The 15,334-nt window shown below is 37.8% G+C and overlaps 1 protein-coding gene and 1 long non-coding RNA gene across 3 annotated transcripts in view; one reads left to right on the plus strand and one right to left on the minus strand.

Annotated features, from left to right (window-relative positions):
• The window catches only part of LOC149819933 (glycoside hydrolase family 2 protein), a 112,792-nt gene extending 101,942 nt beyond the window's left edge, over nt 1-10,850 (plus strand). For both annotated transcript variants that reach the window (XM_089982613.1, XM_089982614.1), the window contains 2 exons: nt 13-720; nt 10,460-10,850. In XM_089982613.1, coding sequence (XP_089838739.1) covers nt 13-720; nt 10,460-10,630 — 879 coding nt within the window. In that variant the 3' untranslated portion in view covers nt 10,631-10,850. The remainder of the gene's footprint in view (nt 1-12; nt 721-10,459) is intronic.
• A 552-nt stretch (nt 10,851-11,402) lies between these two features.
• Nucleotides 11,403-12,128, minus strand: LOC149819934 (uncharacterized). Its single transcript, XR_016426467.1, has 2 exons — nt 11,827-12,128; nt 11,403-11,725 (listed from the first exon to the last, which is right to left on the minus strand). It is a non-coding gene; the product is annotated as an uncharacterized LOC149819934 (long non-coding RNA).
• Nucleotides 12,129-15,334: the final 3,206 nt, after the last annotated feature.

Genomic DNA, 15,334 nt, shown 5'->3' on the forward strand with positions numbered 1-15,334 from the left:
TGATAAATGCAGGTTCAAGGCTTTCCAATTATGACCAAGGGTATTCTTCCATGTTTTTGGAGGGCGCCAACGGATAATGACAAAGGGGGTGGATCAACAAGCTATGCTTCCAAATGGAAGGAATTTTCACTTGATGACTTGGTATTTCATGCTGAAAGCTGTTTGTTGAAGAAGCTGACAAGCCATGTTGTCCATGTTGAAGTAGTTTTATTAGCTTTTGGCAGAAATTGTGAAAATTCTGAGAAGATTGAAAGCTCTCATGAAGCAAAAATGAAAGACATGGCTCTCTTCAAGGTTGACATCAGTTACTGGATTTATGGTACTGGAGATGTGATTGTAGAATATAATGTAAAACCAAGATCTGACCTTCCACATTTGCCACGTATTGGGGTGGAATTCCATTTAGACAAGTCATTTGATCAAATAAAGTGGTACGGAAAAGGTCCCTTTGAATGTTATCCAGACCGCAAAGAAGCTGCCCAGGTTGGAGTATATGAATTTACCATTCAAGATATGCATGTGCCGTACATTGTTCCTGGAGAATGTTCCGGTAGAGCAGATGTCAGGTGGGTGACATTTCAGAACAAGGCTGGGCTTCGTCTGTTTGCTTCTTGTTATGGAAGATCTCCCCCCATGCAAATGAATGCAAGTAATTATGGTACCACAGAGCTTGACAAGGCAGCCCACAATGAAGAACTTGATGAACGTGATGATGTTGAGGTAACTTTTTATATTATGCCTCTTTTTATATTTTACTTTTTCAAGTAAAAAAAAATCTATTATTAAAATCATTTAAAGCATGAATGCTGATTACTTGTTAGAAGCATGATCTCATGTATTGTAGTTGATGCTATTGTTCCAGTCATTTTTCTGCTTTTTTTCTCACTTTTTTCGAAACACCTTGCAATGAGCTCAAGCTTTGCTTTAGCTAAAGGCAGGTTCCAAGATTTCAAGCTTGGCTTGCTAAGCTTGATCCAGGCATGGCAGATGCTTTTTCTTGTAGGTTATTCTACTGTCCTATAAGCAGGGTGAATAAGCAGGACTTAAACCCATGAACTTTTATATGGAAATACAATGGGTTACCACTACAACAATGTTTTTTGTTAAACGTGCATGCATGCATACACAATCACATGCACAATCACAAAGACTGGGCTATGTGAGCCCAAGCTTGTCTCATTGCCTAAACAAGCTGTGAAACTAGGTTTGAGCTCCACCCATTAGTCAAGCACTTAGCTCAGAACACCATGGCTTCTGGATCTGACTCACAGTTGGGTTGGAGCTTTTCTTCCTCATGCCTTTTGCCTTTGGGCTTCCGATATGTTTACTGTTGCCTATTTAATGTGTACTTTCATCGCATTACACTTTTATGACACTTTGCTGATTCAGCTCTACTTTTTTTGGGTGTGTTTGAAATTAAACCTAAGAAAGATATAAAACTGTCTAGGGTAAATTAATAAGAGGGGGAAAACGTCATCTAATTTATCTCTCTCTCATTGGCTCCCCACACATTTCTCTCTCTCTTTATTTAATATATGTATCCAAACCAGTCACCTGTATTTTTCAAGGTAATTTCTTGGTGAGGGTTTTTCTCGGAGATTTTTGAAAAGCGGGGTTTCTCAGGAAAATCTTGAAAATATTAAAAAAAGTAAATAAAAATTCTAAAATTAAACCCATAACTCCATAAGTCATTGTGTCATACTCAAAATGAAAATCACAAAGTTATACAATGCCAAAATAAAGTTTTCAAGCTTTGACATCATAGTTTCTCAAAAAAAAAAAAAAGATCATTCATCATTTGATGATGCAGCTCTGCGCCCTCACTCTTTATGACTTTCACGAGCATGTTCTTCTTCACCATCTTTTGAAGGTAGATTTTTCTCTATCTTATCATCAGTAAATAGATCCACCTGATCAATCTAGATTGGATTTACATTCTTGTTCTCCATTTCTGGAGCCATCTTCATATGCATATTCATCCTAATAAACATTAATCATCTAGACTTGCTGGTCCAAGATTTGATTTCTTCTTGGTATTGATTATATCAAACACACTATAAATCCTCTCACAGACTGAGGCACTACATGACTATCATAGGATTTTGATTGCTATTTGTTAAGGCTCAGGAACAAAACAGAGCTCCCAAACATCTCTCGCCAAATCCCTATTTTGAAAGTATAAGAATATAGAGTAAGAAAATCATAAAGATAAACAATAAAACTTAAAAAGAATTGAGAAAAAAGGATACTTACATGAATAAGATCCATGGCTAGCCCCTTGTGAAACAAAGAAGGATCTCTAGCATGATACTTCAAGAGTTCTTTGGCCATTATCTTCTCATTTTCATAAGAAAGAAGCTTATTTTCCACTATACCCAAGCCTTCACAAATTTGATCATCCATCTTTACCACTTCTCAAAATAAGTAGAGATTTAGGAAGCAACTGTAGCATGTATATGATTATGCAAATTACAGTTCCATCTCTTATCAATGATAGCTTAATATGACATTATTTTTCTTTTTATCCATATTAACACACTTTATGGCCTTTTTAGCTCTATCAAATGCCTCATAAAAATATCCCATGGTAGCCACTTCTCCGTCAATCATTTTCAAAACTTCTACCAATGGTTCGATGAACATGATTACTTCTTTTCCGGCCTTCCAAAAATTATCACCTTGAATGATGTCAGTTATCTCTTTTCCCTCTTGTGTTTTAAATCCCTCTAATTGCCTTCACTCATTAGAAGCAACCATAAACCTAAGGTTCTCTTCTTGTTTCAAAATTGACTCTAAACCAGAGTTACCGGAAGCGCCTAGGCAAAAGGGGAAGCGCGCTTCGGAAGCGCGAAACGTCGCGCTTCCGAAGCGTGAGGGGAAGCGTCACCCTTTTTTGGGAAGCACGTCCCCCTTTTATGGGAAACGCGCTTCCCATAAATGGGAAGCGCGCTTCCCCCACGCTTCCCCCAAGTTTCCCCCACGCTTCCCCCTCGCTTCCCCATTTTTTTTCATTTTTTCGCTTCCCCCTCGCTTCCGGTTCGCTTCCTAGGTCATTTCCGAGACGGTTCGGAATTTTCTTCTAAGTGGTCCCACGCTTCCCCGCTTCCTAAATTTTTGAAAGTGCCTCGCTTCCCGCTCCCGCTTCCCGTATCGCTTCCCGCTCCCGCTTCCTCGACTGGTAACTCTGCTCTAAACAAATAAATTGGGTTGCAAATCTTGTCACACCCAGTCTCTTCAACTCTCTCGCCTTTGTGTGAATCCTCATGACATCCAAAACTTATTGCTTACTATATAAAAATTTTGCAATCTAAACTGTAGTAAAAATATTTTGAAATCGAATATCTTCAAGCATTAAATCAATGCAATGAGCACAAATATATATATATATATATATATATATATATATATATATATATATATATATATATAAGTGCTTTTTTATGCATAATGCATGAAATAGATAATACAGGAAATACTTTAAGATATAAGATACATACCGGGTTTAAATTTTTCTTGAATCCAAGCCACACAATGATCATGAATCCTTCACGAAGCACGAACTTGAATAAAAGAATCCCAAGACCTAAAAAAAGGCAAAATGCCAAGAAGAATTTCTTGGTTCTGATACCATGTAATTAAATAGTGAAAAATACAAAAATAATACCACTAAGGACTTACAAGATCACAATCATAAAAGTGCATAAGCACAAACCAATGCCACTAAGGGATTACAAGATCGCAATCACAATGTGCATAAGCACAAGTCCACTATGGGACAACACAATAGCCAACAAGGGACAACAACACAAACACTAAGTGCATATAAAACATTAAAGAACTAAATAGAAAAACATGAAACATAAAAAATATTCATCTTTATTGAACATAAGAGAAGCATTACATGAAAGGTGAATGACCGTTGGGATGCTTCTAATGACTCTAAAGGTGAATGACCTCAATGCCCTTAGTCTTTGGGATAAAGACAATACAAAGTAAAAAAATAAAGAAACAAATATCTGTTCTTTGAGGACAAAACCTATTATAGGAGGAAAAGATGTAAATACCTCTGGAGGATATTTACCTATTACAGAGATAAATAATTATATATATATATATAATGTATATATATATATATATAATGTATATATATATATATATTACAATGATAAAAGAATATATACATACATCTTAACACTCCTCAATCAGAGCACAAGATTTTCGACTGTCTCAACCATATCATAAAACTGTTTGAAAATGTCAGACAATTCACTACACCTTTTGATGAAGTAGATCCAAGTGAATCTTGTGCAATCATCAACAAAGGTAACAAAGTGTATGGATTCTCTCTTAGACTGAATTGGAAGAGGCCCCCACACGTCAGAATACACAAGGTCAATGCGTGCAAGGACTCATAACTACTAATACCAAATGGCAAAGCATGGCTTTTGGCTAGTTTACAACTCTCACACTCCTTGACCAAATTAGATACAACTATCTTTGACTCATCAACTAAACCAGTAGACAACATATGTTGAAGTCTATAACTAGATACATGACCCAAACGTTGATGCCATAGAACTAACAAATCAAAGGTTGTGGTACTATACCCAAAAGAGGTCTCAAATCCAATGAATCAAGATAATATAGATGTCTTCTTCTGTGCTTAGTCCCAAGTGTCCTCCCAGACTGTCGATCTTGTATAACATAACCATTAACAAAAAATACGACATCATAGTTATGACAAGCTATTTGTCCAACGAAAATTGAGTTCTTAGCAAGAGATGGGTCATGGTATGCATCGGAGATATGCAAATGATGTTAAGAATCAAACTACGATGAGATAGATCCTACTTGAGAGACAAACATAGTCACGCCATTCACAGTGCAAAATGAGCCCTGACAAGGCATACAACTGGTAAACAAAGATTCATTCGCAGTCATATGGCATGATGCTCCTGGATCTATCAACAAACCAGAGTGAGGCTTAGGTATACCTGCTGGGGCAGTATAGGATGAATAAGAAGGTGATAATAGAGTGACAACTAATTAAGCAAGGAGGTGTCGGTTTTGCTCCAGTACCTGAGTATGCAAATCAACTTTGGCATCACCAAATGTAACTGCACTAGGTACAAATAATACTTGGGCAGATTTAACAATTATCTTTCTTACCAACTTAGAACAAGTATATTTCATATGGCCAAACCTCTTGCAATAGTTGCACCTTATTTTTTTTGTACTTCTTACCTTCTCCATTTTTCACGACAACCACGATCAGCCAATTACACTAAGTATCTGTCAATATCATACTTCAAACACAGGCAAAACACAACCTTCAACATACATTTCAGATCAACAAGTCATTACCACTCACTCAGACAACTGAACAAACACATGGTGTGCACACATTTCAAGTCTCATGTTTCTTCGACATGATATCAAGCTCCCACCTCTTGACTCTCTCAAAAGTTTGCTGAACCTTCAAACCACATTATAGACTACCTCAGCAACACAAATATTACTAACAACACACATATTGCACCAAAAAAACAGACCAACCAAGACAGCCTTAGACAAAGAAACAGAGGAACAGGTTGCAGCCAGCAAGTTACCTTCACAAACAACGTCAAATCTCAAAGAATACTGCTCCAACACTTGAACCAACTGTTTCCTTAGTCTTTTAAGGAAAAAAGGACCCAAACCGAACAATTCCCAAACTTAAAAATTCCCAAAATCAGGTTTGAAATTGAGTTTCTTCAAAATTGGCCCAATTTTCCCCCAACAGAGCAGAAAAGATTAAAAAATCGTAACTTCACTTACAGAGCTCCAAAAAGACGGGGATTTGTTTCTAAAATCATGTTTTTAGGAGTTCCACCAATAGCAAATGGTCTTAGATGGAATCCAACCCAATATCGGAGAGGCATCATCAGCTCTTTCTCATGCCCTTCACTGAAACAAGGCTCTCCAAACAGCATTCTCCACAATCCCAATCTTCTAGTTCTCTTCCAACATGGCTCTCATACCATGTGAAATCTGAAATAAGATGCAAAGATGCTATGTGGAGGGTCAAGCTCTCAAGGATATTATTCAAAGAGCATATGTTACCCTCTTTATTGAGTCTTGCAAAACAAGAAAATAGCTATAACTAGAATACCCCTAAAAAGAATGAAAATTTAACTACAAGACATATTATGTACAACCATGTACAATAAAATACATAACAAATACAATAAGGACCACTATGTCCCTAAGTCATGACCAACATGCTTATTATTTTCAAAAGAAATTCAACTACAAATTTTGCATGCATATGAGTATGTTCAACATTCTTTGCTTTCCATAATATAGTGTTCTTTGAGGAGCTCACTATCAAATTTATATATGGTCTACTTCTAGTTATATTTTTTTCAAATAACTGACAAAAGTATACATCCGTTGAGACTATGTAGATTTCATTTCATCAACATATGCTTAAATTTTCTTTTTTGCATCCTTAAAAAATCTTGTTCTTGCGGCTTCACTACTTGATGGAAAATATCCTGGACTATGATTTGAAGCGACAATAACAAAATTCTATAGCTCTTCAGACTAGATCAAATTAAAGTTACAATATAATACAAAGGAAGAGAATCAATACATTCAAACTTCCCTTCCTTCACAAACCCACCCATGACACATGATTTAGGGATTTTCTCAAATCTCAACCAAAGTTCAAGATTTTTGTAAATCAAGTAATTATTTTTTGTTTTTAAAACCCTTTATTTTTAACAAAAAAATTTAAACTTAAAGTTTTGAAAAAAACAAACAGATCTCATAAAACTCATCGATTTGATTTAGTTTCTGAACCAAATCAAACAAGATTTGGATGCCTAGGTTGCTTTTTTTTTTCAAAAAGTTTAATGATTTTTTTTCAAATTTTTATCTCTAAAAAAATTGTTTTTTTTTAATTAAAAAGGGGAAAACATGTGGTATTTTTTGTAGTGATATATATTGTCATAAATATTATTGTCGATATTTTGAAAATATTATGAGATGTTCTCAATAATTTTGGTTGCATTGAAATAACCAATATTATCGCCAATGTTGTAATTATCTTATCAAAAGCCATATCGAAGTGGTTAGCGATACAGGTGTATCGTATTGTATCATATCGTATCATAAAATACAGAAAAACCCATTTTAAAAATTACAAAACAGAAAATTTTCCAAAAAGTCAGAAAAAATTAGAATAAAACATAGAATAAAAAAATCAAATTATGGAATTATGAACAATTAAACACATGTACTACTATAATGTAACAAACTAACAACTAACAAAACAAAAGGTTTACTATTAACGAGCCATATTTGATAACAAACAAAATAAAAAAGTTTTGAGTAAACAAACTATAACAATTACATAATTCAAAAATAAAATAAAATTTAAAATAACTATAAAATTGAAAATATGACCACAAACAAAAATAAAGTGCATTTAAGTAGTCAAACTATAATATTAAGTAAACTTAATTATAAAATAAATTGAGCATGAATAAATATGTAACAATTGTCAAATATAAAAGCTATAATTATGATATTATAACAATTTTCCTATAACGGTTGGGTTACATCAAGGATCTTCATTAAGCCCTTTCCTATTTGCTATAGTGATGGTTGAGCTTACGAGATCAATTCAAGAAAATGTGTCGTGGTGTATGTTGTTTGCTGATGATATTGTTTTGATTGATGAGTCTAGAGCTGGGGTTAATGCTAAGTTAGAATTATGGAGACAAACATTGAAAGCAAGAGGTTTTAAGCTATGTCACATGGGTGCGGGTGCGACACGGGTGCGGCGCAATTTCAAAAATTTTGGACACGGGAACTCAGCTATATATATATATATTAAAAAAAAAAATATATATATATATATATATATATATATAAGACTCGGTCAAAGTTGTGCCCATTAGGGGACAGGTGATGAGTTGTGAAGGCATTCTGTACACTTTCTTCATACAGGAATAATTCACTTTTGGGCACTTTCTTCATACACTGTAATAATTCACTTTCTTCATACAGGAAAAAACCACAAAAACTTGAGTTGTGCCCATTCTGTAGTTAAAACTTGAAAGTGTACAGGTTTTTTAGTTGTGATGGGTTTTTTTCCTTACAGCTGTAGCCCAAAAAATTTCAAAAAAAAAATTCAAAAAAAAAAAAATTCCAAAAAATGGACCAAAATAACCCTGGGTGCGTTGACCACACCCAGGGTCGGGTTGACCGAGTCCGAGCCGCACCTGTGTCCGCACCCGTGTCGGTGCGTGTCGACGCGGGTGCGGCGACCTTGGAGCCGAGTCCGTGTGACATAGGTTTTAAGTTGAGTAAGAGTTAGAATATATGAAATGTCAGTTTAGTAAGCAACTAAGTAGTGATGGGAGTGTAGTGAAGCTTGGTAAGGAAGAAATATTGGTGGATGATTGTTTCAAATATTTGGGATCTATCATTCAAAAGTATGGAGAAATTGATGGAGATGTAAATCATAGGATAAAGGTTGGGTGGATGAAATGGAAAAGTGCAACTGGAGTGTTGTGCGATCGTAGAATGCCATTGCTGTTGAAGGGAAAGTTTTATAGGACGATAATTAGGCACACTTTACTATATGGTACGGAATGTTGGGCTGCCAAGAGACATCATATTCAAAAAATGAGTGTAGTTGAGATGCGTATGCTTAGATGGATGTGTGGAAATAGATTCAGAATGAGGAGATACGTAAGAAGGTAGGCGTTGCATCCATTGAAAATAAGATGAGAGAGAATCGTTTACGATGGTTTGGACATATTCGGCGAAGGCCTAATGATGCTCCAGTTAGAAGGATGGAGAAATGGGAAAATATATTAGTTAAAAGAGGTCGGGGTAGGCCTAAGAAGACTTGGATGGAGATGATAGGAAATGATATGAATGCTTTGAACCTCACCGAGGACATGACATTGGATAGAAATGATTGGAGGAGAAGGATTCATGTGGAAGACCCAGAATGATTTTCTTTTTTGGTTCATATCGCCGACCCCAATTGTTTTGGGATGAAGGCGTAGTTGTTGTTTGTTTATATAACAATGTATCAATTGCATATGTCAAAAGAGTCTGAAATTAATCATTAAAAAAAAGTAATAGATCATTTCATAAGTAGTAAGCATTTAAACAAAGTTTCATAATACCCTTCATTAATTACAACAAACACAAAAGTTGAATAATGTGTGCTCTTTCGTAATAATATTTCTTGTCTTTCTTGTCTTCACTAATTACAATAAATTAAGAAGAAATTTCAACTTTTTTGTTCCCATAGCTTATGAAATAAGTGAACAGGAACTCTACTAAAGCTTTATTTATGTAAAAAGTTCACTAAAAGTGTAAAAGGATCCAAAATAAATTACCTGAATTTTTTTTAATACAGAATGTCGTCACATTGATAGTGGTTGCAGGGCATTGAATATGAATTTCTGTCATCATCATCACTGTCGTGTGTCGTTTGATGAAGTTGGCAACATGTTTAGCATCCCTGTCATATTTAGGATCAATTAGCATAGATTATGGTGACATGTAGGGGCAGGAATAATTCATTCATCACTCTGCACAAGGGTATGTTGTCATGATAGATCACTTTTCATCACACTGTCAGTTCTTTTTCCATTCTCTATCCTCTTCAACATCATTATGTGCCACTCTCATCATCCTAAACTTTATTTTATGTCAAGATTTCGCCATTTTCTATCACTGTTAGGCCATTCTGGAGTATGCGTCTATGCAATTTTATCTCTCATGTAAAACCAAAAACAGGGTGTGTACAACTATTAAGTATAGATGATGATGGGGAATATGATCAAGCATCTTGAGAAATATCCCCATTTGTCTACGGAAACCTACTCATCCATACCATATGACTGCATTTTCATTTTCGTTATAAAGACACTGTTCAGCTTCTACTTTTAATATACTACACTATTGTGTTTTGCCTTGTAACTTATGCTTTATTTTTTTCCCTGGTACAAAATGATAGAAAGTCTTCATATCCTTGCTATGCCCCCCACAATTATTTGTCCTATGCCTTCTGTATCATCCTCAGTAGGGCTACAGTGTCGGGTGCTACTACTTGATAATCACCACTATCATCATTATCATACATTCAGTGTCATTATTTTTAATCTGATCAGGAAAATTCTTGACCTAAGCAATTTTCCTACTCAACAGTCTGATATCATCCGTCATAGTTCCAGTGAAGCTTGTCCAATCTATAATGAAAAAAAGATGATATTCCTGCTATAACGAGAGGTTACTTGACTCCTCTATAATGTTTCTGTAATTGGCTTAAGAAGTTATTTCCGTTTAAACTGAAAGAACAATTGATGACTTGCTTTAATCATTGTTACAACCATAAATGTTGTTTCCTTGCATTTTATTTTGGTATTCAAGTGTACAGCATGGATTACAGGTGCATCTTGATCACAAGCATATGGGTGTGGGTGGCGACGATAGTTGGTCCCCATGCGTGCACGAATGCTACCTTATTCCTCCGGTCCCTTGCACTTTCTCGATAAGATTGCGCCCAATGAACTCCTCCGATTCATGCTCTGACATTTACAGGTCCAAGTTGCCGAAGTAGATGCTATGCCATGAAGAGTGACTTACCAGTCAGGATTACAGAATCGTGGTCTTAAGCATGAGATTTTTCTGAATCATTCGATAATGTTAGCTGTTAAATCTTGTTAAAAAAACATGTGATTTTGAGGCTTTTAGTTGGGACACACCATCAAACATACCCTTAACGTACAAGACATTGAAAACTAATAGTGCTTTATGCATTTCATTTTTTATGAATTAAGGTGCAACTAGAACGATTTTTGATAGGTTTTCAGTGAGGAATTAGATCCAAAGGGACAAGTGGAACACCAGCTCGGCCTCGAGCATAAGTAGTCACTGTGATGTTTAGGAAATGGCAGGATTCGAGGGTTGCCAAACCTCCAAGATGGAAGAAGGAATTTGCAAACAAGGCTTATAATCAAGAATGCCACTAGATGGTCACCAGGTAACAAAATTGAAACAAAAACTAACAACAGAATTAACCAATGTTAAGATCGGTTTCTTGACAAAAATGAAAAAATCAAATCAAGCTGAATCGGTCAACTTTTCACCGTCAAATGACACGTGTCATTTGAAAATAAAAATATTAAAAAACATTTCTTAACCTCGTTTAGAAATATAAAAAAACCGAATTGAATCGGCCCTTTCAGATTCACTGTTGGGCCGTTTCAGATTCTGACTGATTAACATTGGCATTAACTACAAGAGAATTGACGACTGTCGCTCTTAGTTCAACTCTTGGTTAAGCTGCCAACTCACTCTGTTTAAACCAATATAAACATTGCACGTATCAATTTGTTTTTGTTTTTGGTTTACACATTAAGGAGCAGAGCTAATAATAGTTTTTTGTCCAACGCATCTTGATGGACAAGACGGGTGTTCAAAGGGCCTGAGCTTCTAGGTTGGCAGAGGCTTGCCCGGTCGAGCCCAACCCTGAAGACCATTCTGATGGATGATATAGGGAAAGACGAGAAACGCTAAACATATTTCGGATCCCTTCTCGAATTTACATCAATGTGGTATCAGACCTTAATCTTGCCCACTGTGCTGCTGTGAAGTTCACAAAGCAACTCGAAGGGCAGAGAGCAAACATGAATTTTGTCATAGCTTCCTTTGCCTGAAATAAACAAAGACATGCATGACATAGCTCGATTCGATAGTGAAAATTCTTGTGCAAACGACTCAAGAAATGAAAGAGAATAACTAACATTCTCGTACCCTCGAGATCCGTGAAGAAAGTAAATAAAGAGGGAAGCGCCTTAACTTCAATGCTATGACCACAACACCACCTCTGCTCGATGTTCAATCTAGAGCCTCTACCAAACGCCCATGGCGTATCTTCCAACCATGCCCTACATATCAGAAAGGCAGCCAATTGGCGAGTCTTCCAATCATGCCCTAGATGTCAAAGGTGGTCATTCGTCCACCACCCCCTCATCTTCCTGCGATGTTCCAGAGGTGGGAAGATTCGGCCACCCCGCCCCAGTATGGCAGCTACCAGCTAGACAGTGTGGGTTGGCAGGGTTTCCACCTACCGGCCCACCCACCCCCACAGATGCTGATGGGAGAGGGCAGGAGGGTACTCTCTCTCTCTCTCTCTCTCTCTCTCTCTCTCTCTCTTCATATTTTGGTGGACAGAGGTGGGACTGCCAACGATACCTTGCCCGGTGACCCACCACGGGATGAGAGGGGCCGGCAGGGGTGGCTCCCCCATTGCTTGTGGAGGAGGGCTCTCACCCGACTCTTTCGGTGGAGGGCCCCTTGGGAGACCGGGTGAACTGGTTTGCCGAGGAACCCAGCTTTTAGGCAAAAACTAGCCTAGAACCTAAACCACTTATCTAGCTCGAGGTCTGGTTCTTACCCAAAATCCATTGGGTTTTAGTGTTTTGAGCCCGAGTCTAACCCAAAACCCATTAGTTCCAGTTTGTGGGGGTCTTGTTCAGTATCCAGATGCACTAGGTTGGGCTTCACATTTTCATTTTGGCCCAGTTGTGATTCAAACTCATTCGAAGTTAGCATGTTTGAACCCAAATGCTGACCTAAACACCTGTCCATTACCTAAACAGTCTGCAAAGTACCCATTTGACCCAAGTAGAACCATTTTGTATTCGATCAATTATATTTGGATCCAAAAGCTTTTACAATTGGATTTTTCTACTTTGACTCAAATAATGCAAGTGGGTCCATTTAGTATTGTCCTACACCAACCATTAAGGAGCAACATTGTCCATATGCTCTCTGTATTTGTTTGGTTGGCAATTTCGGATCTTGGCTGGCCACAGCTGATTGCATTCTTGATCCAGCTGGTGTTGTTGTGGGGGCCAGGTTCAGATCTGGATCTGAGTTGATCCAAAAAGTGGACTTGGATCCTAGTGGATTACTACAAGATAACAAGAACGTATTGTTTGATCCATATCCCAAAAATACGGGCTGGTTTTGTTAGGAGGTCTAAACAATCTGATCCGATTGCACCCCTCCACACACCTCCTTGCAAATTACTACATATTTAGGTGTAGCCACAGCTTGGCAACATTGTGTTAATTAGCCTTGCCTATCCAGCTTATCATACTGCCGAACAGGTAGGAGGTGCTGGACCCATGTCCTACCAGATCTTTCATAAGAAAAACTACACGAAACTGACAAAAAATACTCAAGCCGGACCTGATTCATACTGGTAAAATAATATTTTATGTTTTCATGTTAAAAAAAATTGCAGATCTTATTGGGTTGGACCTGGACTTGGAATGAAATTTTGCAAACTATAATGTATACTAACCGGATCTCATGGATCTAGTCTGGATAGTTAATCTGACCTCTTTTTTTGTTGCCAAACCCTGACCTTAATGGATCTGGTATGGGTCAGCACCTTATGTCTATTCTCAAATAGCAGTGCACCCAACATCGTTGTCCTGCCAGTGTGTAAAACAATGTGGGCTTACTCCTTGTCCCTAGGAGTTGCCACGCTTTGGCTTGTACAAGGGGTGACGCCCATGGAATTTGAACCTAAACCACTTATCTAGCAGCCTAGGTCCCATCCCACTAAGCCAAACCCCTTTTGGACGATAGGTGTCAGCGTTTAGAAGCAGTGCTTAGTTCTTTTAAGAATGAAATAGTTATCAATCTGTGTCACAGGCACACGCCATATTGGGTGTGTCCCTTGTGACATCAGCAGACATGTCGACACAGAGACGCCACATGCATTCATTATTTTAATATTTTGATAATTTTTATTAATTAAAAATAAAAATAATCCTGTGACCTCATGTCCTATTTTCGAAAAAAAAACTGTATTTGTGAGTCAAACTCGTGTCCACGAATCTTTGTGACAGGAATAAACTTGGCTGCTTAATTCTGTAAATTTAGGTATACACAGATGTAGATTTCAAAAATGGTTCTTCAAAAAAAAAAAAGATTTAAAAAATGACATGAAAATATTTTTTGTTACTATTACCGCTTCTTGTTTTGGCATCGAGGCTATCTATGGGCTTTATGCCCCGGTAGGGATGCTCACCTGGCTAAGGGGAACATGGTGTGGAGATATTTCTACATCATGAGTTCGAATCTCAGGAACATTCTGTAAGGCAAAGTTGGGTGTACTGCTATTTGAGAATAGACATGAAAAAAAAAATGCGAAAAAAGAATTCCTCCACTAACCACTGAGGCAATCTATCCCTGCGTTAAATAACTTATTCCACCACTCTTGTTGGGGATTATTCAATGGGACGTAGATAGCAATAGAACTAAGATAGCTGGGGCTCTCAGTACTCGAGGAAGAGTAGGGATGGCAGTGGGGCGGGGCGGGGGACAAGGTCTCCACCCCCCGCCCTGCCTCAAGATTAGAACCTCCATCCCCGCCTCCATCTCCGCACGGGGATGGATTTTAACCTCCACCCCCGCCTTCATCCCCATTTCATGTCATTCATCCCCGGTTCAAGCGGGGATGAGGCGGGGCAGGGCTATTGTGGGGAAAAGTGGCGGGGACGGGGATGGGGCAGGGCAGGGAAAAGTGTACGTCCATCCCCGCCTCCATCCCCGAACGGGGATGGATTTTAACCTTCGTCCCCGCCTCCATCCCCGTTTCATACCCTTCATCCCCGGTCCAAACGGGGCAGGGCGGGGCCCGCTTTCCCCCGGTCCACTGCCATCCCTAAGGAAGAGATAGATGGACAAGAACTGTAGTGGATCTTAGGGATTTTATTGGCGGAGGTCATCTTGTAATAGCCATGGCTTAAATGTCACATTTTTCTTAAATATCACATGTTTTATATGCAAAATCACCAGCCAAAGGTTGGTAGCCACCATTTACCAATAAATAGGTTGGAAGCCACCTTTGATTGGGAGTCACCTTGTACCTAGTGATGCATAATGAGCCGAGCTAGGTCAGGCTTAGCTCGGTTAAGCTTGACTTGTGCCATAAATGAGCAGAGCTTGTAATAGCTCAGTGGTTCAGATCGAGCAAATGAGCCAAACCTGATTGGCCTACAGAGCTCGGTAGGCCTGATAAGACTCAACCCGCCCTGGCCCGTCTTACCTTGTAATATCCGTGATTTTTTGAGAAATTTTTGTAATGTGTGATGAATTAAAAATAATAATTTGAACTAAGTGTTATGCTATAGGGTATGGAGAATTTAGAAAAAAATTTAAATGTATAAAATACACTCACACACCCAAGGGTTCTATCGACCCCGGTGAAATCCTCTTTTTCAAAAATTAATTTGTAGAAATT

This window comes from Nuphar pumila, chromosome 12, assembly GCF_984573655.1.
Source record: "Nuphar pumila chromosome 12, dmNupPumi1.hap1.1, whole genome shotgun sequence".
Taxonomy (NCBI): domain Eukaryota; kingdom Viridiplantae; phylum Streptophyta; class Magnoliopsida; order Nymphaeales; family Nymphaeaceae; genus Nuphar; species Nuphar pumila.